Below are 25,660 nucleotides of genomic sequence, written 5' to 3'. Positions count from 1 at the left end.
GCCCTAAGGATATCTAGTTCATTTGTGCCATCATTGGTTCCCATCACAATAATCTGATTCATTTCTGTTGTTTTATTTATTGTTGATGGTCCCACAGAGTTTTGTTTATAAGACTTTAATAAACACTTTAGATCTGTGGTTTAAAATCCAAACCAAAATCTGCCTCCTTTTCATCTTGCATTTAGCTTCAGTTTCAGTTCAGGTCCACCCCATCTGATTCTGCATGACCAGAATGGCCACAGAAGGTGAGTGGAAAGAGTCAGACTATGATCAGAACATCTGTTTTGTGTCCAGTTTTATGACCCTGGGCCTGGCACCTGCATGTGTCCCAAAGAATCCAGGAAGGGGAGGCAGCCAAGGCCCTTGGAGTTTTGTTTATAAGACTTTAATAATAAGACTTGGACTCAAAGACTGGCAGAGACTGGCATGGTGACCTCCCTCTGAGCCCGCTTCCAGATTGGCTGTCATGCTTACTCCAGGGCTTCCCACAGAAGGCCACTGTCAGCACAGGTCAGATAGAATCCTGGGTCCAAAAGTGACCTAGACATCATCTAGTCCAAACCACTTATTTTACAGATTAAAACCAACAATAACAAGGTGAAGGATGGTACAGTGATGACTTATGGAAAAATTAGGAAGAAGCCTAATTTGAATTAGATTTGAAGTAGAGGCATCAGGACACACTCATGTTAAATATAGAGCTGTGTGGGATCAACGGGCCAAGAAGCAGTGATAATCCAGTAGCAATGAGTACACCTAACACCCGATCTTGGTTTCTAAGTACCATTTTCTACTAAAAGGAATCAGCTGATTCCAAGGGTAGGGCATGCAAAGTACCAGAATAGACTGGAGTACCTTATTTTGCCAGGAAATAAGAAAGTACCCCAAAGTAATAGGGGTATGTCAGGAACACAGGAGCCTCTCTGATGGGACTCCCACTGGCCAATTTGGGAAGTACTTGGGCATCAAAAGAAATTATGATAATAACAAATTATAATACTTTGAACAACAAAAGAATCTATGATATTTAAAAGGAGCAGGAGGACACCCTTCTGTATGGAAGAATGCTAGGTTAACAAATGTAGAAAAAATGGTAGTTTTAGAAAAATTCCTACTTTTCAACCAGCAATGTACTAATTGAGTCGGGGCAGGATAAACAGTGGATGCTGAAACCACAGGGTGAAATGATATAGGAACACAAGGTATTTCCTAGTGTCAGAATATCACCCCACAAGTTAATCACAAAGAGTAAAATGCACCTTTATGAAGGCTGGATCTGAAGGACCCTTAACCAGGAAGTCTGAACCAGGGATTCAGACTTGGCATTACCATTCACAGGATAACCTGACACCAGTGCCCTCTAGTGGGTCCAATTGGTAGGACTCAGTGTTGTCTGAGGTTTTTGCCAAAAATGCTCATCTTGAATCTAAACACTGGGAAACAAATTGAGCCAATCCAGATTATGGGATAGCCTACGAGACAATTGAAAAATTGCAGTGCCAGTGTTGAAAGAGAACTCAAAACGCAGGGGGGAATCTCTTCTGGATTAAAGATAAGTAAGGGGACAGGACAATTAAATGCAATGTGATTCTTTGTGGGATCCTGGATCAGGACACAAAATAGTTAATAGTTATAAAAGACATTTCTGGAACAACTGGTAATATTTGAGTATGGACTGTGAATTTGATAATATATCAATTTCATTAAAAATGATAAAGATGTTTGTCATGTAGAAAATTATGAAAATATATCTTACTTTTGAGATACATGCTGATGCTAAAGAATTTAGGGGTGAAGTGCCATGACGACAGAGAGGCACCTTATCCCCTTGGTTCAAAGACCAGAGAGGGTGTCTTAGCCTTCCCACACCTGGCACTTTGGCTAAGGAGATAATGACAGGACACACATTGCCATCTAGTGGCCGATTCAGGAAGTCTGTCTGCTACTACCATTTTTGAAAGCAAACTTCCCACACTGGCGTCATTACCCCAGTCAGCCTGGTTGTTACATTTTTGCAAAGCAACTCCTTGTTGCTTCTCTGATTTTCTGACATGGATTTCCGGTTGCTTTGGAGAAACAAGACAAAAAAGCGGATTTCCCCCAGAAACCTAACTGAGCCCCCAATTCTCCTTGCTCCTGTGTATTTAACGATACCTTTTTACCCTCACCCACCAGCAAGCCACTGGCCTTTCTGACTGCTTCTGGTGGAAATAAGCAAAGGCCAGCTGAGTAAGAAAAACGGGAGATCTTTTCCGAGCTTGCCGTAGCCAGGGAATCAGCCGGCATCAGTTGTGTTTTAGCAGAGACTCAGAAACAGGCCGAGGAGAGGAAAAGCTTTCCAGTGGGAAAAAAGGCGTGGCCTGACCGCGGGCTGCTGATGGGGAAGCTGGAGGCGACTCACCGAAAGGGGGTGCCCTGTGTGACTGGCTGGGGGGCTTATTTGGCTTTCCCTGGTTTCTAAGTTGGAAACAGAAACAAAGACTGGGGAAAATGTCAGTTATTAATCAAGTCCTGGTCTTTTGGAACTGATTGTTTGAGAAGTTGTTGTTTAACTCCCTTCGACATTGAAGTATGGCTTTCTGCAAGTCTGACTTGTAGCGGACTGGTGTCTTGGGCTGGTTATTACAGATAAGGGGGTGAGTTTCCTGGGCAGCTTGCTGCAGGGTGTGGGTCAGAGTTCTGTTTTTATATACGGTCTGGCCATTGTCTATTTGTATTCAGTCTCCCGCTCTGGTAGCATCCACAAAGCACCCCCATCACAAAGCACCCAGTGGGGGGGTCTGGTGTGGTTCAGGTGGCTACAGGCAGCAGCACCTCTAATCACAGGGAGGAATCCCTGAAGGGAGGGCACAAGACCCAGGTTGGGACGTCAGCTTTCTTCTCCAGTCTGGGGAAGCTCCCCAAGCTTGGGTGGCCTCCTCTGTACAGAGCTGGGTTCCTTCTTGCTGTTTTCTATCTGTCAGTGATCTGCCTTGTAAGAGGTGACACTACACCCATGTGCTCCCTCTGGAGGCTGGAGAGTGAGTAGCTGGAAATGTGCACAGAGGGCCTGCAAGGTGCAGATGCAGATGGACCAGGTGCCTCCACAGTGCCAGCCACAAGCTGGACATGGTCCTGACATCCTGGGACTCCACCTGGCAGACACTCATTTGAATTAATCATTGCTTTGTTCCAAGCCTACACTGGCCCTGGGCTCACTGCCCAAACGTGCTTTTCCTCTTTTTCCAACACCCAGGCTCTTCGTGTAAGATGGTCCCACCTCAAGTTGCCTTGGGTGGACCTAGACTGGCTGATAGACATCTCCTGCCAGATCACCGAGCTGGACCTGTCTGCCAACTGCCTGGCTTCCCTCCCGTCGGTCATCCCCTGGGGACTCATCAGCCTCCGGAAGCTGAACCTCTCAGACAATCACCTGGGGGAACTGCCTGGCGTGCAGTCATCGGATGAAATCATCTGTTCCAGGTGGGTTCTCGGGGGCCTCCCCCTCCCCCACCCCAGCACAGGCCATGCCGAGTGTGAACAGGACCTCTGCCCCTGGCTGCCACCACCCCCCTCCTGCACGTGCTCCCTAATTGTAGTTTGTGGTTTTGTAAACAAATTTTTAGCTAAAATGAGAGAGGGAAGTTATGCCTGCCCTTACACGAACTCTCAGGAACAAGGTCCCACCTTCTTTCTGGGTAAATGCAGAGAGGTATGGGGCTGGGGTTTGTTTGAATCAGAGGTGGGGGCTGAAAGCTCCCTGGCTGGTGGAAGCAATGGGGTGCAGAGACACCAGCCTTTATTCCACCTCCCAGGGAAGGGTTAGCCCTGCAGAACTCTGGCTGCAGGTGGCCGGTGTGGGCAGCTCCTGTCTCCCTCTTCCAGGAGGCCTTGGGAAGAGGCCCAGGCCTTTGCCCCGAGGCTTCCTGGGAAGGGGAAGGACCTACCTTCATGATGCATTGATAGGTACCAGCATGACCTGATTCCATAAAGGATTTGACCTGATCTCCAAAGCTGTGTCTCCAAGTGAAGAAAGAATGCTGGGAAGAGCTTAGGGCCAGCAGTGATCTGTGGGGAAGAAGCCTGCACACAAAAACTAAAAGACCAAGTGCCACCCACGTGGGGGTCCTTAACCAGAGCCAGACTAGGGTCCAGAGGGTTCAAGCACTGCTCTGTGGTCTTCCGCAGCTGTCAGGACACCCACTCATTCTGGTATCACATAGATGAGAAGGGTTTACATCCCTATCGGTCAATGAGACCAGGGCCACCAAAGAAGGAGATCTGATTTTCTGTGTCTACACAGTACAGGGTAACAGTTAAAGCAACCAATAAAAGTCATATTGCTGCATTTTCAATGCACACCCCGTAGCTTTGTGCAAGGAGAAAGAGAAACATGTTTACAGAGAAGTATGTGACACTGACGCTTTACCCCTTTCTTCTGATGCCTTGACTCCCTTGCCCAACCACAGGCTACTCGAAATTGACATTTCCAGCAACAAGTTGTCCCATCTCCCGCCAGGATTCTTGCACCTCTCAAAACTTCAAAAACTGACAGCTTCAAAAAATTATTTAGAAAAGTTGTTTGAAGAAGAAAATGGTACGTTTTAGCATTAACAGCCTGACTTAATTTGTCATTTTGTTCTTGATAGAGATATTTTTACCAATCCATACTTTTTTTTTTTTACCCTAGCCACTAACTGGATTGGTTTGCGGAAGCTACAGGAACTCGATATTTCTGACAATAGATTGACGGAACTCCCTGCACTTTTCCTTCATTCTTTCAAGTCACTCAATTATCTGAATGTCTCCAGAAATAACCTGAAGGTGTTTCCAGATGCCTGGGCCTGCCCTTTGGTTTGTACCATGCTGGAAATCATGAGGGATGCAGTCAACCCTGCCTCTCACACTAACTTCATGCTCTACCCCATCCCCTCAGTGAGTGGCCACGATTCAGAGCAGAATTATGGTTCCCATGTTATAGATGATCCACTGAGTGTCTCAGGCAGGTAGCTTACCTGAAGGCAGCCCACCTGGCTCTGTGCTTGAGATTCACACCTTAATACCTGCAGAACTTTCCGGTTACAGCTTGCATGTCTGATTCAGGATGAGTTGTGCCCAAAAAAAGAGGGTTCAGTTCCTTTAGAACAGGTAAAATAAGAATGCAGAGAAGGTCCTCTGTTTCCACAGCATTGCCAATGAAATGGTGGTGGTATTTCTTGGGAAATTTGCTTGTCAAAGCAGATGGAACAGCATAAAGAATGTTTGTTTTATTGCTGTTGGTTTTAAACCAGGAGATGCTCCATCACTAGCATTAACATTCTACCTTAGACCTAAGTGTGTGGGAGACCAGCCCCTCTCTAGAGTAGGGTCCTGAACTGTCCCATTATTTCCGAGGACAATGAGCCAGATGTTCTGGAATGAAGGGAAAGGACTCTGAGCCACCTTTGTCTCTCCCAGGAAAGTGTTCTTGTCCCTTCCTTGGAGCAGAGACAGGAAAAGGGTGTAACAGTTTGTAGCCTCTTAACTAACCATCATATTTATCACAGAGCCTTATTGTAATGGTCTCTTGTCAGCATCAAATTTGGAAACACTCTTCTCACAGGCACAGCCGCATTTAAAAGCTAATTCATATCTCTTCCTCTTTCTTGTCAAACTCCTAGAAATATTGTAAGGTATCCAGAAATGCCCTGGAATCTCTACCAGACAAGATGTCTATCTTTTGGAAAAACCACCTTAAAGATGTGGATTTCTCAGAAAACATGCTCAGAGAAGTTCCCCTGGGACTTTTTCAGCTTGATGTGAGTCTAGCAGCACTTCAGTTCTCATTTTCAGCGTTTGTGAGAAAATCGCTCCACACTGCAGGGAAACCTCTGTGCACCTGGGATTCTGAGAGCAAAAGAAATGCTCACCTATCAAAACGTGCATAGTTATAAGCAAAGATTGGGAGGCAGTGTACAAAAGGGAAACAGCCGTGTGAGGGTGGAGGGTTGTGGGTTTACCCTCCAGGACTTGCCTTCAGGTGGAAGGCGGTAGGCCCAGCCACGCAGCCCTCTGCCTGACCCTCTCTGGCTGTGTGCCTTGTCCTGCTGGGCCCCTGGGGTGGGCCTGCTGGGGCCTGCCCACGTCCAAAGCCCAGGGGCGCTGCCTTCTCATCCCTGCCTCCCTCCCCAGAGGTGACAGAACGAGACCCCTGGGGGCTAGAAGCTTTGGATGTGAACTGGGCCAAGTGCCTTTTCCAGAGCCCTGGGGGTGTCCCCACTCCGCGCACCACCCGCACAGAGCCGCCTCCTCACCTGAGCTTGTGTGTAGGTCAGGCTCTGTTTCCCCACTGGAATGGGAGCCCCTGCAGGTGGAGTGCGGGTCGGATTCCTCTCCAGGCCCAGAACAGGGCCTGCTAGGTGTTTGCTGAAGGCCTCACGGCAGCCCCGGCTAAGGACACAGGCTGCAGCCCGCAGTCCTGCCATGCGGCCACCTAGGCCCTCATGGGCTCTCCCCAGGGCTGCAGCCCCCCCCCATGTTCAGGGGCCCCTAAAAAGCCACCAAGGTGCCTCCAGTATGCATGTCTTCGGGGAGGGGGGCCACCAACTCAGAGACCTTGGGACAAACACGAGGCAGAGAAAGGGCCCTGGGGCACCTGCATTTCCAGGTCTCCAGGCCAGTCCCGGGCCTGGCACATGCAGGGCCCTGACAGTCAGTGGGCGGGCTGGTGGCAGGTGCCGATAACCCTGGCTGTGACGGTGGGGGCGGGGGTGGGGTGGCATGGAGCCCCTTCCACAGGGAGGAGACAGAGCGTGTGGAGTGAGGAGTTTAGGGGGGGGCTGCCTGTCCACTTCCTGAGCTACCCCACTGTGGACGGGACAGTCGGTGTCCCTGGTGATGGCATCAAGAAAGGTTCCAGTGTGCCCCCTGTACCCCCACTAAAGCAAAACAAGTCACAAGTCCAGAGGTGGAGCCTGTGCCCCTCAGCGACCAGGTTCGCCTGCAGGGCCTGCACGCAGCACATGGGCAGAGGACCAGGGCTGGGCAGTCAGCAAGGGACGCTGCAGCCACCGTGCTGGGCCTGGGCGCCTCACCGGCAGAGGCCACGTAGCTGGAGCAGGTCCCCCTCCGTGTCACTGCCATCCTGCGCCTGTCCAGGGTGTCACCTGGGTGGGCAGGGTGGGTCATGGGAGGTGACAGCACCCAGCGTTGTGGGGCAAGCTGTCCCCTCCCGTAATGACCCTCACGGTGAGCTGCTGCTCCCAGGACAGGCCCACGTATAATCTTCGCTCTCAAGAACTGACCTGGAGGGAAGGATCTTCTACAAATTGTCCCCTCTGCTGTGTTTGGTGTAATTTTGTGTGTTTTAAGAGATGACTGAGCCCCACACTCTTGGAATTTTTGTGAAGGAGAATCAGTTATAACCGTGTGTTTGAACTTCGCCAGGGAACTGACTTTTCTCTCAGCATCCCCTCCCCTTCTGTGTCTGAGGGCTTTCCTTGCTTCTCTCTCTCGCCCTCAGGCCCTCATGTTCTTGAGGTTACAGGGCAATCAGCTGGTGGCACTGCCGCCTGCAGAGAAGTGGACCTGCAGACAGCTCAAAACCCTGGACCTCTCCAGAAACCAGTTTGGCAGGTAAGCAGGGGGTCTCCTTATTTCCAGCAAGTTAAAAAATATGTGTGTAACCACGGTGGAGCCGCCTCTCAGAACGGTGTCTGTACTGGTTTGTTAGGGCTGCCATAACAAAGTACCACAGATGGGGCAGCCTGAACAACAGACATTCATATTCTCACAGTTCTGGAGGCTGGAGGTCTGAGAACAAGGCGTGTGCGGTGTCAGTTGGATTCTCTTGAGGCTGCTCTCCTTGGCTTACAGATGCCATCTTCTGTCTGTCTCACATGGTCTGCCCTCTCTGTGTCTGTGTCCTAATCAACTCTTCTTACAAGGACACCAGTCAAATTGGATTAGAGCCAACTCACAGGACCTCATTTTAACTTGCTCACCGGTCAAAGACCCTGCCTCTAAACACAGGCACATTCCGCGGTATTGCATGTGCGAGGAGTCCAACATGTGAACTGAGGGGAGGACACAGTTCAGCCCCAAACAGTGACCTCCCATTTCTAAATGTTAAAGTCTTTTGGAAAACCTCATGTCAGCCGAACCTGTCATTCTGTTGAGAAGTTTTAGCCAATCACTAATCAGTATGGACAGTGCTTGAATAACAGTTGTCCCCCAAAGCCTTCTAAGAAAAGATGAAAATCTGGGCATGGGCTCAGCTGGCCCTTGGCCCCCGGGGACAGTCCCCCCATGTCCACTTCCCAAAGGCCACTTCCAAGCTTATAGTCCAAAGAGAAGTCCTGCGGGTGAAAGCGTGGACTGTTACAGCCACTGCTAGCATGAGCCTTCCTGTCACGCGCAGAGAGGCTCACACCTGCCTGAAATGGAAAAGCTCAAGAATGGAAACAACCAGTCATGCCAGTGTTAGGTCAGCTTCTCCAGGCTTGTGAGCGGCACTGGTGCAAGCAGCAGGCCATGGCTGTCGGCGCTTGCTCGCCAGCTGCAGGGGCCCAAGCACCCTGCTCACAGAATCTCCACCCTTCTCCCCGCGCGGTTCGGCCCTACATAGTCATAGCAGAATAGTAATGTCTTTGTCATGTTTTCCTCAAGTGTTGACTTCTTTTCCCCTAAACAGAAACGAAGACGGACTTAAAACAAAGCGTATTTCCCTTTTCACCACCAGAGGCCGCCAGCGTTCAGGGACGGAGGCAGGTGTGTGTGTCGGTGCTGGGAGAGGAAGCCACTGGGCCGGCAGTTCCCTGCTCCACCACTGGGGGTCGCCCTTATCTAGGGCTGTCCACCACAGTGCCTTGTGGGAATGCCAGAGATGTCCATGTTTGGCTGAAAAACCTGCAAGAGAACTGTGCCTATTGCTCATGTCACTCATTTGGCCTGCAAGTATCCTGAAGTCCCCCTTCCTGTCTGCAGTCTGGTGATACTAGCAGCTACTGTGTGTGGATGGCTGGCCGCATGTGAGCACCACCCTCCATATGTTATGGATGCCCTTAAGCCTTACAACATGAAGTATAGATTGTGTTTCCCACTTTGCAGGTGAGGAAACTGAGGCTTCTTCAGTGTCTTAGTGAGGCTTCCATGACAAAGCACCAGGAGGCTTCAACCACAGAAATTTATTTTCCCACAGTTCTGGGGGCTGGAAATCTGAGATGAGGGTGCCGGCATGGTCGGTTCCTTGTAAGGGCCTGCTTCCTGGCTTCTTGCTGTGTTCTCATATGACCAAGAGAAACAGAGGGGCCAAGCGCTCTGGCATCTCTCCTTATAAGGGCACTAACCCCTTCATGGGGCCCCATCCTCAACTTAAACAACCAGCCCTCCTTTTTAACCTGAGACTAGGCCTTCTAAAGCTAGCTACACTCACAGAAGCATCCCTCAGGATGCTGCTGTCTCATAGAACAGGCACCAATAGTTAGGTCATTTTAAATGTAGTATAACTTTCCTCTTTGGTCTAATAGATATGTGTTGGCAGGTACAAATGGTGTAAGGTAAGGATATGAAATGCCCCTGAGGCCAACACACTTGTTCAGGAGGTAAACTAAATCTTCCATCCACCTGTTGCAATTTTTGATCAAGTGCTGTTTGTGTACATATGCACGTGCATCAATCATGTATGAATATGTGTGTTTACCTATGATAGAGACACAAACATATCCTCAGTGGAACAGATAAAAATTCAAAAATAGACCTGAGTAGATATAGGAACTTAGTATATAACAAAGGTGGCATTTCAGTTTAGTGAGGGAAAAGGCTTCATTGTTTTAGTAGCGTGGTATGACTCCTGTCCCGATGGAAAGTGGGAAGTCGCCACACTAGTTCCCTACATTGCATCAGTTAAAAAAATGTCCATGTGGATTTCAGATTTAATTGTAAAGGAAAAAGAAAACAGTAACATTGAAGTGCATATACATACCATTTGGGGGAGGGGAAGACCTTTAAAAACTAAGTGGTTAATCCAAAAGTCATTTAAAAAAAGACCAAAATCTTGGACCTCATAAAAAATCAGAAAGCTTTGTTCAGTAAAAGGCACCATAAACAAAGGCATAGTGCAAGCAGACTCAGAAGAAATATTTGCAACTAATTGTTGCAACATAAATTGGCTTAAGTCCCTAATATACAAAGACTGCTTACAAATAGATTTTTTTTCTTAGAAAAGGCAACCCAATGGACAAGAATGGGCAACAGATATAAACCGTTTGCAAAGAAGGAAGTGCCCATGGCCCAGAAATACATGGAAAGGTCCTGAACCATGCTCACAGGGAAATACAATGAGGAATTCCATAACTGATCCTTTCTAAAACAAAGGGCCTTTGGACTTTGGAAACTGAGTGCAGACATAGGGATTTGACTTGGAAAGAAGGAGAAAGAAACATTTTTTTCCCTTCGATGCCACAATGGGATGATGGGCATGAAGAGTTGCTGGTGTGGGTGTCAGTCATACTCCCCCACTGTGTGTTGAGCCTCATGTGTTTGAGTTGATTGGAAAGGTGTCTCCAGTTTAGATGTAGACTGTGCAGAGGTACATGAAGAGATGGCCCAACCCTCAGTGACACCAACAGTGTGCAAGGCCAAAGGTACACCATGAAAAGTGCAATAGAAAATGTTCTGGAAAACGACTTTGCTGGTGGCCTGTAGGAGCATGTCTGGGGAGCTAGGGAAGAGGCCACACCTCCTGGAAGTCTCCCTGGCAGAGGTGAATCGCAGCATTGGCATATGACAAAGTCCTCTTGATTTTTTTTATTTCATCTAGGAAGTTGAGGCCCACACCTGGGCGAGAAGAAGGGGGCCCATTGCAAATCATTTTCTTCAGTAGGGTTATTCTCAGAGATGTTGACCTTTGGGTAAGGAATTATCTATAAAAGATAACTTGTTTGCCCACGGATAGTAAAATTCCAAGTAGACTTATGTACATTCAAGTAGTCATTTTTGTGCGGTGACCTCGTCCAAAAATAATTTGGACAGCCGTTTTTACGGTAAAATTCTGACCAGTAGAGTCATAAATAACTTATGAATAAATAATTACAGTTCATAAATACCTCGAGCTGTGCCCTCCCCAGTCCAGTTCCCATAGTTTTCACGGCAGGCTAGGAGGTCTCTGACAGGTGTTGCCTCTGTTTGCAGTAATAGTTCCTTATTCCATCCGTCTGTTACTTAGAGAGGCTTAATAAACACCAAGGTGAAACTTTAAGATTGGAGAGCCCAGAGGCCAGCTGTTCAGAGCGTGCTCTCTGCGAAGAAAGTGAGCCTTCCTTACAGTTGATGACCTTTCAAGGTGAGTTAGGACAGGCTAAAGTTAATCATTCTTTTTCATTGAAAAAAAAAAAGCCTCTTTGAATATATTCTTATGGAACAAGGTCTGGAACAAAGCCATCTTTAAAAGCCTGTTGCCCTTTATGTCCATGGAGGCTACTGCACTGAACCCCATGCTCATTGCCAGCAGCTGAGCAGATTTTCCAAGCCCCAAATGTCAGTTTTTGCATTATCGTCTCTCCGGAACATTCTCTGATGCCAGGTCACCCCATTACCACTGAACCTGCAGCTACATGTGTGGAGAAAAGCCAAAGTTAAAGAAGGAAGTTGCCCTCAAGGGCAGCGGAACATAGTTTCAGCCCAACAAAAGAATCCTGGCTTTTCTATCTTGCTTTTCTGGCAGAGAACTGGGCTTTGAGGTGGTTGTTTCATCCTGAATTCTCTGAGCTGGAGCTGACAGGGACCCTTGGGCATGCCGTCCCGCCCCCAGGCCCAGCTACACCAGAGAGGATAAGCCGCTTCAGAGATTCTGCTGAAATCCAAGCCTCTTGATTCCCGTCTGTGCATTTCCAAGCTCTCCACCACATTCTTTCTCAGCTCACACACTCCAGAGGAGCTGCGGAAACAAACTGGACGTGATTCTAATGGCAATCTCAGCCTAATCAATGCAGTCACTTAAAACCTGGAGAGTTGGTTTGTTTTTCAGAGAATGTCATCTTAGAAAACATAAAAACTGAGCCTATATTATTTTTTAGGTAACTAGTTTTTTTTTTTCATTGAAGAAGTAATACGTGTACACGGTAAACAAGATTTTTGAACAGCCCTGAAGGGTGTGGAATGAATATTCAGTCTTCTAGTAATTCCCTTTCCCACAGACAACTATGGAATTTCATGTGTCTCTGGTAACAATTATGTTTGTGTCTAATACGTATGTATAACATGTACACATGTGCATTGTGGTGTATGTGTGCACATGCATATAACACACAAATGCATGGGGTTTGTGTTTCCTCACATGTCTACACACATTTTGTAACACACAAATTAAGCCTTCTTGAATCCCTGCTTCAACACCTTTCTTTTTCAGTTCCCTGAGCTCTTGAGTATAACCTCATATTCATACATGTAGACCTTTCCCAGGCTTTGTAATAGTTTTATATTATCCCATTACTCACCTACCCAATCCTCTGTGTAGGCAAATCTTTTACTTTGCTATTCCAAACAGTGTGCCACTGAGTGTTTTTGTCCACACATCTTGGCCACATGTGCAAGGTTATCTCTGGGTCAATGAGATGAGCATCTCACTCTGATACACTTGCCAGAATACCCTGCAGAGGTTGCACCGGTTCATCCCGCTGCCTGGCCTCCATGCCGTGACGGTCCAGAATCATTCTCAAATACACAATCTGCGTCCCCGTTTCCTGCAGTGGGTGTGCTGGAGTTTCCTGCTTTCCTGAGCGAGTCTTTGGAAGTCCTCTGTCTGAATGACAATCACCTGGACGCAGTCCCTCCCTCAGTTTGCCTACTGAAGAGCCTGTCAGAACTCTACTTGGGAAAGTAAGTACATAGCCCGAGCAGCCACACTGCCCCTCCCAGCCCAGGGAGGCAGAATGTCCTTCTATAAACCACCTGAGGACACAGAAGCCAGGGAGAAACAAGCCATCTATGCACCACGAAGCGGCAGTGAGATTTTTCAGCACTGGGCTCAGTCAAACAGGTGGGGCAGGCGAAGGCCAGGCGGGGAGTCAGCTTTGCTTGGTTGGGATTAGAAAAGCTCCATCATTCACCCTTTCATTACTGGGTCCTACTGGCAGGCACTGCTGCAGGGTTCATATGGTACAAAACTTGATGAAAATATAAATTCAGGTTACACTGCCTTTTTGAGAAGAGGTGGTGATCATCTTTATGGTAATGTAATTAATAGACGAGATGGAAAAATTGTGGGAGGGGACCCACGTCTAAGCCATGGGGGCTTGCAAAAGATAGCTACTATTTGTACCACTGACTTTCCAGGGAGAGAGGCTTTGGAATTAGAATTTAAGTGGCATGCTTGAAATCAGGGCCCAAGATGTCTGGCTTGGGGAGCAGGCTGTCAGTGGCCCCTGCAGGCCCCAGAGGCTTGCAGGCGGCTGCATGTGTGTGTGTTATTCTATGTGCCCTCAGCAATCCTAGCCTCCGAGAGCTCCCTGCTGAGCTGGGACAGCTGGGAAACCTCTGGCAGTTAGACATTGAAGACCTCAGCATCAGCAACGTGCCTGCTGAGATCAGAAAAGAAGGTAAGGGCTTCCTTAGCATCACCCCCCTTGGAAAGATGGCTCAAGTCCAGTTGTTAAGGACCTGGGCTGGAAAAAGCTGGATGACCTGTGGAGCCCAACCCTGGCTCCCATGTTTGGAAAGATGCTATAAAGTTAACCAGAAAGTGATGGTTGGTAAAGACCAGTGTATTGTAATTGGCCTTGTGATAAAACTTTTTATGACCCTGCTGGCGGAAGGATGTTGTCTTGAGGTCCTTGAATTTTCGCCTTCACTTCTGGGGTGATTTGCATCACACCTTTCCTCTGTCTTCCCGTCCCAGCCCATTAGAGCATGTAGACAGTGTCCCTTCGGGACAGCATTTTGTTTTCCAGGGGCCATGAGCGTGTCCCCAGCCGTTTGTCAGCAGCAGCCCCCCCATGCCCCCTCTGATCTTGCATAGGCCCCAAAGCAATGCTGTCTTACCTGCGAGCTCAGCTACGGAAAGCGGAAAAGTGCAAGCTGATGAAAATGATCATCGTGGGTCCCCCGCGCCAGGGCAAGTCCACCCTCCTGGAGATCTTACAGACGGGGAGGGCCCCCCAGGTGGTGCACGGCGAGGCCACCATCCGGACCACCAAGTGGGAGCTGCAGAGGCCAGCTGGCTCGAGAGCCAAGGTCAAGGATGGTCAGCGTGCAGAGTCCCCGTGGGTGGGTGGGCGCTTCCCTGGGCCCTTCTCCCTCCTCTCCAGACAGCCCGGGATTTCCTCATCCTGGTGTCTTGAGGCCCAGAATATTTGTAGGGGCCACTGTGTGCTGTTTCAAACCAGCCTTGACAAGGGCAGTGAATAATATCTTAACATGACCTCATAGTTTTTCTCTCACAGCTAAGTTGAGGCCCCAGGCCAGTGGTTCTTGATCCCAGCTGTCCACTAGATGTCTTTGATGAGCTTTTTTTTTCTTTTTCCTCTGGCTGCTTTTAATACTCTGTCCTTGTCCTTGATCTTTGCCATTTTAATTATGATATGTCTTGGTGTTGTCTTCCTAGGGTCCCTTGTTTGATGAGCTTTTAAAGACAGCAGTGCCCAGTCTTGACCACTCCCGGCCCCAAAGATATGATTCAAATGATCTGGGGTAGGGTCCCTCCCCAGAGCTGAGAATGAACCCCTGCTGTAGGCGTGAGAGACAGCAGCAGTTGCCCCTCATGAGAATGCTGAGAAGTGACCCCCGCAATGAATGTCCTATCCCCCCTGACACCTGCTGTCACCCCAAGTGCTGAAAAATCTAGTTTTTAAGCCCTATTTAAAACAAAGCCTTCAGTGAACCTATTAATCATCCAATTTTCATTCAGAATGAGATAAATGAAAAGGAAAACTGCCTGGGCTTGAATCAGAGGAAAGAGCCCGTGGGATCCTGGTGGGACAGAACGCAGGGCAGGCCCTTACTGCTTCTCCCCGTGTAGGGAACGAGCACACACCGGTAAGGCCCCCTCACCTGTCACCATTTGTGGTTACAGGTAGCCACACAGGGATCCAAGTGTAAGCAGGCTGTTTGTGGAAAACCCAGGGGCCTTGAGGCCAGAGTCTGTGTGATTCCCCCCATTACCCCCAGCACAGTGCCAGACAGGTTTGCTGCAGAATCCTTTACACAAAATCACTTTCCAAGTCAGGAGTCTTGTTTCCAATTCAAGTCACTAGACACTTACACTGAATGTGTATCGGAAACTGGTCCTCCAAAGAATGGAGTCCTGCCTGTTAGGGCCAATCAGTCAGATTATCCATACCTGCACCCCTCCCTCCCTTCAGTGCCCAGGAGTGAGTCTAGTTCTCTCATGCCTGAAGGCTCTCTGAAGTAACCTGAATCTCTAAATTCCCTCCTGCTTTTTTAGGCAGTTATTCAATGTCACTTTCTTCCAGCTGTTCATTAGCAAATGGTTGTCAGAGATCTGAGGAGTGAATTACTATTTCATTTTTCCTGTCCTTTGCCCCCCGCCCTGTCCTTTCTGCCATCATTAAAGTTTCCCTGCCTTTTGTGGAAGGAAAACCACCTGATCTTTGGAACACTGAGCCCATAGCTCTCCATGTGGCTGGGCCTTCATCCAGGGTAGAGCAGCTGTCCGTTTTCATCTTTATGCAAAAGCAGGTCAGCACGCCGTGTCTTGGAGACCAGTGCAGCATTGTGGAAACAATCCTTTGCTACAGAAAACTGCAGCCCTAGCTGCTCGGGCCAGACTCTTACCTCATAGAACGATAGAGAAACCGTCGTTTACACAGCCTTTCCCGGCAGCCCAACAGCTAATCTTTTGTCCAATTCCCACATCAGGGCAGTTTCCCATCATCCTTGGTGGGCGCCAAGTTCAGAGGCCCGTCTGCCTGGCCTTACCATCGCACAGGCGGAGGTTAAGCCTGGTATGAGCACTGACGTCAGCACCCGGGTTTCCTCCAACAGGATGTCTCCTAACTGTCTGCAGCCGAGACAGAGGCAGGACATTGTGCACCAGTGTTGGGTGGACTCAGATGGACTTACACCCCCACCTCCAGGAGCCAGCCAGCCAGGGCCCAACCTCTTGCTCTGTTAGCAGTAAATAGCAGCCCCCAGAAGCCCACCTCTGAGCCTCTGGGCCCCTTCCCCTTGCTTGCATTACCGACTCCCGAGATAAACGGCCCACGGGCCAAGCTTTTTCACTGTCATGCCTTTGCAGACCGCTAAGTACAGTGTTCTGAGTGGCCGGTCATCTCTGTTGGATCAACTACACCTTGGTTTCTAAAATGCCTCCCTGTCACTGCCTTGTTGCTCAAGTAGGTTGACTCCGTGGAATTCAACGTCTGGGACATTGGCGGCCCTGCCAGCATGGCCACCGTCAACCAGTGCTTCTTCACAGACAAGGCCCTGTACGTGGTGGTCTGGAACCTGGCCCTAGGCGAGGAGGCTGTGGCCAACCTCCAGTTCTGGCTGCTCAACATCGAGGTGAGGAGACACCAGCCCTTCAGCTGAGGCCTCGGAGCATCGCGGGAGTCCAGCCAACTTTTCTGAAGCGTCCCCCACTTTAGTGAGAAAAAGAGAAATTGTTAGGGAGAAATGCTTTGCATTTTGGTGGGTTTTCACAGAGGGTCATAGGGAAGCACTTAAAACCCTCCTTGGTCTGATGGTTGTGGTGCTCTTGCAATTCTCTCCTACCTTATACTTAAGAGGCTCCCACTCTTGGACCCTGACGGAGACCAGGGCTTCCCTCTCAAATGTAAAGCTGTTGTGGGCTGACACCCTGGCTGAAGGGATCAGAAATCCAGCCCTGGGGGAGGAATCCCGGGGCACCTCACACCCCACAGTGCATACCTGACAAGCCCTCAGTGTTCACAGAGAGCGGAGTGTGGGGCGGGCCTGGGTGGCAGGCTGAGGGCCGCCGGCATTGGGGTCAGCACACCTGCTGTGCACCTCGGCAGCTGCTTCCCAGGCCCTCATTTGCATGAAGGAGCCCGTGCTCAGCCGTGGGGTCTCTCTCGCAGGCCAAAGCCCCGAACGCCGTGGTGCTGGTGGTCGGAACACACCTGGACTTAATCGAAACCAAATTCCGTGTGGAGAGAATCGCTACCCTGCGCGCCTACGTGCTGGCTCTCTGCCGCTCACCCTCCGGGACCAGGGCCACGGGCTTCCCAGACATCACTTTCAAACACTTACAGTGAGTGTCCTCTGGCTGCCTGATTGCTCCTGCCTCGTGCATGACTCTGGCTGCTGGTCCCTCACTCGCCCATCTTCCCAGGCACACCTGGAGTCTGCCCAGTAGGGCTCCTGAGCCAGGGGGTGGCTCCTTTGCACTCCTTTCAAGGGGAGAGGTGGCAGCTCACCCCCAGAGCAGGCCCAGCCCCAAGGAGGGCAAAGGATTTGCTAGAGGGTTGGCAGGGCAGGATCTGGACACACTGTCTCTGTGCCTCCTTTCTAGGCCCCCACATCCCCGATGGGACCAGGGGAAGGACCTGCATGCATCACCCATCACACATGTCGGTCCCTGATCGTGAGCAGCCCCCAGGTTTGGTCCTGGTGCTCACATTGGGTCCAAGTCCTCTAGAAGGGGCTGGGATGGGGGAGGGTGCGTGGCACAGGGCCAGGGAGGGCCAGTGCCCTGAGCTGTCGCTTCTCCCACCTCCTGTCCTTAGTTCACGACAGCCCTGCAGGTTATGGCAATTGTCATGCCCACTTTGCAGATGATGAAATGGGCCCAGCGAGCTAAGTAAGCGCCCTCTGATGGGAGTGCAGTGTGCGTGGCTGCAGCTGCGCTGGTGGCTGTTGGATTCGCTCACGTGGGGTGGAGTGCCTGGGGTGTTGGTGCAGGGACCAAGCTGGGACCAGTCCACCTGGCTCAGAATGCAGGATCAGCCTCTCAGGAACCCCCCTCATGCCCATGAGCATGCCACCTCTCCCCTGGGGGTCTAGGATAACAGGAGCAGTGGTGCTCGGGTCCAACCCGAGTCTGCTCCTTCCCAGCTGTGTCCTTTGGGGTCACCTTGTACCTGCATGCCTCACTTTCCTCCTCAGTAAAATGGGCACATCGGGAAGGCAGGCTAAAGCAACATGCTGTGGTGCTACCAGCACAGTACTTTGCACCAAGTTCAGCCTTCAAGACATTTCTGTATCCATCTTTCATGAGTCCTCTGGGCTTGACAGGGTCAGGGATGAAACACTTTGGAAAACAGGGGTGCTACAGTGCTCCTCCGAGAGGGGAGGTGTGATGACTAAGTGTGGCTCTTTTTTGCACTCCCAGTGAGATTTCCTGTAAGAGCTTGGAAGGCCAGGAAGGGCTGCGGCAGCTCATTTTCCACGTCACGTGCAGCATGAAGGACGTGGGCAGCACCATCGGCTGCCAGCGACTCGCAGGGAGGCTGGTGGGTACCTCCCACATCTGGTGACCGAAATCAGAGGGGCCTGCTTCCCTTCTGTGGGGAAATCCGCACTCCCCTCCGCTACCGAAAGACAGGCGTGCTGTGTCCTCGGGCTTAGTGGCCCCCCCATGTGAGCAGTTCTACACTGCGCGCCTATGTGCTGGCGCTGTGCTGCTCACCCTCCGGGGCCGAGGGGTGGGGCAGTGATAGGAAACGTTCCACCTACTCAGGCTTCAGGGGGGTGGCAGGCGGGGCCGGGCTGGCGGGACCTGCGGGGACCTGCGGGGCCCAGCCTTGCCCACCCGCCCCCAGATTCCCAGGAGCTACCTGAGTCTCCAGGTGGCTGTGCTGGCGGAGCATCAGCGCCGCAGCCTGAGTGACGACGTGCAGTACCTGACGGACAGGCAGCTGGAGCAGCTGATGGAGCAGACGCCCGGCAATGACATCAGAGACTACGAGGACCTGCAGTCTGGTGTGTGGGCCGGGGGGGCAGGCAGCAGGAGGGGCCCAGGTGGGCATCAGCGGGCATGGGTACCGGGTCCCAGAGAGGGAGACTAAATCTCTCCCCAACTGTGCAAGTCCACAAATGACTGCAAAAGCAATGTGGGCACTGATTTTGGGGTCCACAAATTTTAACAAGTAGGTGAATTTGTAAAGATGGAATCCATGAATAATGGAAATCAATGGACTGTAGCTCTCCAGCTGATGGGGAGATGAGCACGTTGGCAAGAGTTATGGTGCCCCTAGAGAACCCTGTGATGGGATGGCCAACCCATTGCAGGGCCCCATGTGTGGCGAGAGCTGCTTGCTCCCTGGAGCAACTGTGACCAGGCCCCTCAGAAATAGGTCACTCCAGAGTCCCTTTTGTCCTTGTCTGACGCTGCTTCCCCCCCCCCCCGACTTCCTGGGCAGCCATCAACTTCCTCATAGAAACGGGCACCCTGCTCCACTTCCCGGACACCAGCCACGGCCTGAGGAACCTCTACTTCCTTGACCCCATTTGGTTGTCCGAATGTCTGCAGAGGATCTTCAACATCAAGGGCTCCCGGTCAGTGGCCAAGAATGGGGTGATCCGGGCAGAGGACCTCAGGATGTTGCTGGTGGGGACCGGCTTCACGCAGCAGACAGAAGAGCAATACTTCCAGTTCCTGGCCAAGTTTGAGATCGCCCTGCCTGTTGCCAATGACAGGTGAGGCTGCAGAATGGGCAGTGCACGCTGCTGCCTGGGGGAAGGAGTCAGGACTGGGGTCACTGGTGGCTTGGACAAGATTTCCAGGGATGGGCCATGGCGATGACCTGCCTGTCTGCACGGGGGCAGCAGGAAGGGTGGGCTCAGCTGACCCCTCATTGGCTACTCCTTCCTGTGCCCTCCGTGTGTCTTTCAAGGGGTTCAAAGAGATTTTTTTTTTTAAAGCAACACATATTTATTGAAAAGGTGTAGAAATACAGGCAAGAATGGCATAAAAAAAACTCTTCACACTTTAGGGGGCTGATTGCTTGGTTATTTGGTGCATAAAAATGGAGTGATGAGGATATGCATGCTAATTATACAGCCTGGCTTCAAAATGCAGGGAGGGTGGGGCGGTGGGGGTGGGGTGACATGGGTCCCATCTAGTGATGCTCTGACCTAAATCCCCCCGGTACTCAGGGCCTCCTTGCCCTGACTTCAGCTTCAGCCACTTTCTGGGTCTGAGGCTGATGATCATGAGGCAACAGGCAGGATCTCAGATCCGCAGACCTTTGCCACACATGTCCCATGGAATATGTCACCACCCTGCGCACTGGCCCTGGAGCTCTGGGGGGATGCCCACTGGAGACTGCTGGGTTGCTGGCCTGGACCCTGCAGATGACCAGCCTAGAGATCCACCTGCACAGACTGGGCAGCCTGGGAGCCAGCCCTGGGCCACCTGGGCCTGAGGCCCCACCCAGATTTGCCTGAGGCCTTATAGCTACAGGAGGAGGCCTCAGTCCTTCTTGCTGCTCCAGCCCCATGGGGGCCGTGAGTGAGTCCTAAAAGCAGAAACCCCACAGAGGAATTTAAAATCCACATGATCCTTCATAGCACAGCCCAGGGGTGTCCTTGACTTTGGCCCGTGAGAAAGCCCAACGGGAGGTAGCCTATGTCTTAACCACATTGCTGAGATCTGACAACTTTCTGGTTATTTAATCAGGATGCTGGAGGAATGAGGAGATGTTAGCACTCAGTAAAAGCAAGTCGGGTATATGTATATGTATGTCCAGTCGAACAGTAAAATCAGCCAGATCATTGCTAAGTCCACGTGGAGGCTTATAGCACAGTGGGTTAGAACATGGAGCCGGAATGCCCGAGGGTGAGTCCCAGCTACCTTTATTTCCATATCTATAAAATGGGAATAACACTACCACCTGCTAGCGTTACAGTTGTTATTTGGATTAAATCAGATAATGCACGTAAAGTATTAAAAGTGTCTCTTGTTCCCAAGAGCTCCAATGACACCAGGTGTTATTGGTACTGTTATTGTGACTCTTCCTTGGGTCAAGTACTCATAGCCAGTGGTGCCTGGTTCCACAGAAATTCATGAATGTCGAAGCATTTCACATCTTAGCACAGCTCTGATGGTTCCTTGTGCCCTAGGTGAGTACCAGCTCCTTGCACCATAGCTTTTATACGGTCACCTATGCTACTGACCATCACTGAGTCATTGCAAACACATGCATTTGCCGCTCCTTTCAGAGCACGGTTTACAGTTTTCAACCTGCAGTCTGAGAGTGGCTCCAGCTCCTTGGAAAAACCTTCAGGGAACTGTTGAACCTCCTGAAAGCACACATACACTTGTGAGCATTTGTGCATCTTTGAGGCAATGACTCCCCTGCCCCACTGTCTGAGACGGTCTCAGTGGTGTAGACACCATACACCACGCAGGGATTCATGTGAAGAATCCACCTCTGAATTCCCATCTTGCTGCCTCTCTGGCCATGCCCCGGGACAACCTTTCACAGCTAGGAATTGCTCTTAAGCCAGTAAGCCAGTGTCAGCGGTCTTGCCAGGGGCTCCCCTCCCCTTGAGAAGAGCGTCCGTTCCAGTGAGTTCAGACCTCTTCATTTGCTGTGCTGGCTCCTAAGTCATCTGTGCCTTCAAAAATAGGAGGCACCTGCTGTGTGTGTGTGCCGGGCTGCGTGCTGGGGCAGCTGGGAGCAGGGCCCCTCCTTCAAGCGGTGCTCACCTACAGGGAGAAAGAAGCAGGGAACTACAGGGCCCAGCCAGTGTGAGCACCTCAGATCCAGGCTGAGTGACGGGGGCAGAAGCAGAGATGATCACGCTGGGCACTGACAAGGGCCTCCGTCTGGGGAAGCGCTCCGGACAGTAGATGGACAAGGGCTTTCCAGAACATGAAGGAAAACATCAGGGTGCTCTGCTGGAGGGGCCTAGGGGCAGAGAGAGAGGCGCTGTAGCCCAGGTAGTTGAGAAGACCTCTACTCAACAACCGAAATGGCTGAAAAGGACCTAACACCCCACCGCCTGCCCCGCCCCCGAGCCTAACTTGCAAGGCCCAGTCCATCCTTCACCAGCCCAGAGAGGTGGGTACCCTTTCTCTTCCCACGCCAGGGAAGTGGAGTCTCAACAAGGCTGAAGGCCTAGAGCTGGGGTTGTCGCCTGTGCCCTCGGACCACCAGGCTGTCATTGAATTTTCCTTCTATAATATTTTTGGGGGTCTCTTCCAGAAAGTTCTGAGGACATTTTACTGGACCTAAACTGATGTATCTGAAGAGGATTAGGAGAGCCAAAGGCCAAGCCTTTGTTAAGGAAAGGACACACCCAGGGACCTGCCCGCAGCCGCCCTGGGCCTGCCCCTCAGCTCCAGGGCTCACCGAGGTGCCGGCTTGCAGGCATTGCTGGAGGGCCCTCCTGGTTTCAGCTGCTTTCAAATGACCACAATCACGAGCAGCTCACTGACACCGCCATTGGGCACTTTTACGATGAGCAAAGTGCTCTTATAAAACTTCCCTCTTCCGCACAAACAGCCTCCTTCTAACTTTTAAGGCGATTGTGTTGTCTTAACTGGCCAAGAACAATAAACAGCTTCGAAGGCCAAAAACGTTACTCTGACCCCAATATCTACATTGTCCTTGGGACTGTGCAGCTGTATTTGTTTTTCCTTCCCCGTCCGAAGTTAATTTTAAGCGATTCCCCAATCACAACCCAGTTTACAGAGAATCAACTGTGATTTGCTATGTCTAACATGTGTGTGACCACAGATGTTTCCATGTCTTCCCTGAGAATTAATCTAGTCTCTGTCTGGGAGACCTTGGTAAATATATCCACTGTGCCCATCTTCAATTTCTCTTGGAGCATTTGTTCTCAGCATATAAACTACCCTTTCTTTCTAAAATTAAAATGCCGAAGGCCCTGGAAGGAAGGCGCCCAGGCAGCCTGACCCAGTTCAGGAGAGGTGCCCCAGGCCAGGCTGGCTGCCCGGTGGGGTGGGCAGGGTGTCACGGCCCTGCCATGCGGTTCACCAGTCCCTTTGGCGTGTTTCAGCTATCTCCTCCCACATCTCCTTCCGTCCAAACCTGGCCTGGACACCCACGGCATGCGGCACCCCACAGCCAATACCATTCAGAGGGTATTTAAGATGAGCTTCGTTCCCGTTGGCTTCTGGCAAAGGTTTATAGCACGGATGCTGATCAGCTTGGCAGAGATGGACCTCCAGGTAGGCTCTGGTTTCTCCGTGGGAGGAAAACATGACAGACACTAGCAGCTTCACCCTCAAGGGGGAAAGATTCCCTTTAGCTGGAGAGGCCTGACTGGAGACCCTTTCCCTGAAGCAAAGCCGCTAACTTAGGGCCAGCTGCCTTCTCTTCATCAGCCCAGAGCCCTTCTGTGAATGCCGAATCAGCACCCAGCTGGCTGAGAAAGGATACTCTCTTTAAGAGCAGCAGTTCTAAACTAACCACCTCAAATCTGCTAGAGGGCTTATTAGAGCACAGGTGGCTGGACCCCTACTCAGAGCTTCTGATTCAGTGGGGATGGACTGGGAGCTGAGAATTTGCATACCAGACCATTGCACCAGGTGATGCAGCTGGCCCCGGACCACACTTGGAGAACCCTGGCTTTAGAGCTGTGGTTTTGCCCCTCAGGCGGTGCATTAAACTCGCTCGGAGAGCAGACCCCAGACCACTTAAGTCAGAATCTTTGGGTGTGGCACCCAAGCTTCAGTAAAACTCCCGCATGATTCCACTGTCCAGGGAGGCTTGAAAACCACGGGCACAGAACCCAGACTTGGTGTGCATAATGAGGACCTAACCCAAGGAGTCAGTACCTGGGGTTAATGGAAGGAGTACTGGCTGTCCATCAACGCTGACTTCACACAAGACCATAACATGGAAGCAGTATTTGTCTAGAGTGGCAATTCTCAAAGTGGGGTTCCAGAACCAGCCTCATCTGGGAATTTGTTAGAAATGCAGATTCTCAGGCCTACCCCAGACTCACTGTATCAGAAAGTCTAGGATGGAATCCAGTGCTCTGTTTTTCACAGCCTTTCACGGGATTCTGACCCACTGCACAGTATGGGAACTCCTGGCATAAACCCCAACTGTTGAATAATTCACATTAACCTCAGTCTGAGTCTATTTTTGTCACATTCTAATTAAAAGGCCCTTATGAAATTGTGACTTCCTGGCTAAATAAGATAGTCTTTGATCTTCCCATTTTACTGAAGTGTTTGTTGAAAAGCAAATGCAAGAGCCTGCAAACCTGTGTGGCCCTTGTTAGCAGGGAGGCAGGCTTGTCTGTGGGGCCAGGAGAGTGTGCTGGTTGAAGGACGGGGTGCAGAAGCTGTCCCTCCTCCTCCCACTGGGTCACTCTGCCCTCCCTTTGAACCCTTCCTCCTGCCAGGTTCTAAGTGGGAGGTCACAGAGCTCCAGCAACGCGTGGGGCCTGAGGAACCAAGACGGCTCCCTGCTGTGGCTGGGGGGGCAGCGGGCCCAGGCAGGGGCCCTTCTGGGCAACACCCCTCACTCAAATTTGGAAAGGAAGCCCTATTGAAATTCAGATGAGGAAAAGGAGTGCAGCCTCCTGAGTAATCAATGGCATGCAAATTTAAGCACCTGCGAGAGGCCACTTCTCCCCTATCAAGTCAGGAAAGAGTAAAGCCACCAATTACCAGCCCCAGAATCATAACATACACACCGTGTTCAGTGAGCATACAGTCTAATCATTTCGAAAGCATATCCTTCCTCTATATGTATCCAGAGTCCTAATGGGCGCTTTGACCCAATAATCCTATTGTTAAAAATCTGGACTAAGAAAATCATTTTAAATCAGGGAAAACCTTGTGCTTTTCCGTGTTCATCTGGCTTTTCTGAGGGAGAGAAAACGACTGGAGCCAACTTCAGTGTCCAAAGAAGAGAATTATCCGGGAAATTACTATACTTAATAAAATATAGAGCTTTAGAAAAATGAATTTTGTATTAGTCTTCTATTAGAAATACAAAATTAGGAAATATGGCTTCAGCTGTTTTATAAACGTGACATAGATGTAGAAAGGAAAAAATCCTGTAATAAAGTATACCAACATCTTCCTGATCTCTCTGATCGGCATCAAGTTGGTATTTTATTTTCTCTTACCTCTTTCTGTATTTTCCATGTTTTCTAACATATTCTGCTTGTGAAATCAGGTAGGGAAAGATTTGAAAAAGAAAAACCTGTCTTCCATCCCTTGGGGAAAATGTGTTCCCAGGGCATCCTGGCGCCCCTTCAGATAATGCAGCGACTAACTTGGCAGAAGGATGAGCTGTGTGGAGGGGGTGGGAAGAACGGTGGTCATCTGTCACGACGGGGCCAGGCCGGCCTTGTCAGAGCCCTGCCCGGGGCCCGAGAGGAGCCCAGAATACCTAAGCAGGGTCTTTTCTCTGTCTTTCAGCTTTTTGAAAACAAGAAGAATACTAAAAGCAGGCACAGGAAAGTCACCATTTACAGTTTCACAGGAAACCAGAGAAATCGCTGCAGCACATTCAGGGTGAAAAGAAATCAGACCATCTATTGGCAGGAAGGGCTCCTGGTCACTTTTGATGGGGGCTACCTCAGGTAGGAGCATTTGGGAGCCCACCTGACTGGGGCAACACCTTGCCCTGGCAATGACTGTCCACCTGATGTCCAGAGTTCTGCTCCCACGAGCAGCTCCTCATGGCAATTTGCTAGAAATCTAAAAATAGGAGACCCCCCAGCAAATGTCCCAGGGGTTCCCCATATCCTCATCCCTCCTCTTCTCCCCTGGCAAGACAGGAAAGGCAAGGGA

The 25,660-nt window shown here is 50.5% G+C and overlaps 1 protein-coding gene across 6 annotated transcripts in view; it reads left to right on the top strand.

Moving 5' to 3' along the window:
- Positions 1-25,660, top strand: part of LRRK1 (leucine rich repeat kinase 1) — a 115,828-nt gene that overhangs the window by 65,987 nt on the left and 24,181 nt on the right. For 5 of the 6 annotated variants that reach the window (XM_057494763.1, XM_057494762.1, XM_057494766.1 and 2 more), the window contains 16 exons: positions 3,236-3,462; positions 4,449-4,576; positions 4,670-4,833; positions 5,640-5,777; positions 7,481-7,593; positions 8,651-8,727; positions 12,705-12,834; positions 13,441-13,553; positions 13,973-14,187; positions 16,312-16,476; positions 17,013-17,185; positions 18,266-18,386; positions 18,696-18,855; positions 19,296-19,572; positions 22,903-23,074; positions 25,286-25,449. In XM_057494763.1, the coding sequence (XP_057350746.1) occupies positions 3,236-3,462; positions 4,449-4,576; positions 4,670-4,833; positions 5,640-5,777; positions 7,481-7,593; positions 8,651-8,727; positions 12,705-12,834; positions 13,441-13,553; positions 13,973-14,187; positions 16,312-16,476; positions 17,013-17,185; positions 18,266-18,386; positions 18,696-18,855; positions 19,296-19,572; positions 22,903-23,074; positions 25,286-25,449 (2,537 nt within the window). The remainder of the gene's footprint in view (positions 1-3,235; positions 3,463-4,448; positions 4,577-4,669; positions 4,834-5,639; positions 5,778-7,480; positions 7,594-8,650; positions 8,728-12,704; positions 12,835-13,440; positions 13,554-13,972; positions 14,188-16,311; positions 16,477-17,012; positions 17,186-18,265; positions 18,387-18,695; positions 18,856-19,295; positions 19,573-22,902; positions 23,075-25,285; positions 25,450-25,660) is intronic. The other variant, XM_057494764.1, reaches the window with a different exon arrangement.

This window comes from Manis pentadactyla, chromosome 18 (genome assembly GCF_030020395.1).
Source record: "Manis pentadactyla isolate mManPen7 chromosome 18, mManPen7.hap1, whole genome shotgun sequence".
Taxonomy (NCBI): Eukaryota; Metazoa; Chordata; class Mammalia; order Pholidota; family Manidae; genus Manis; species Manis pentadactyla.
Note: the sequence above shows the minus strand (reverse complement) of the source record. Positions and strands in the feature narration are given on the sequence as shown.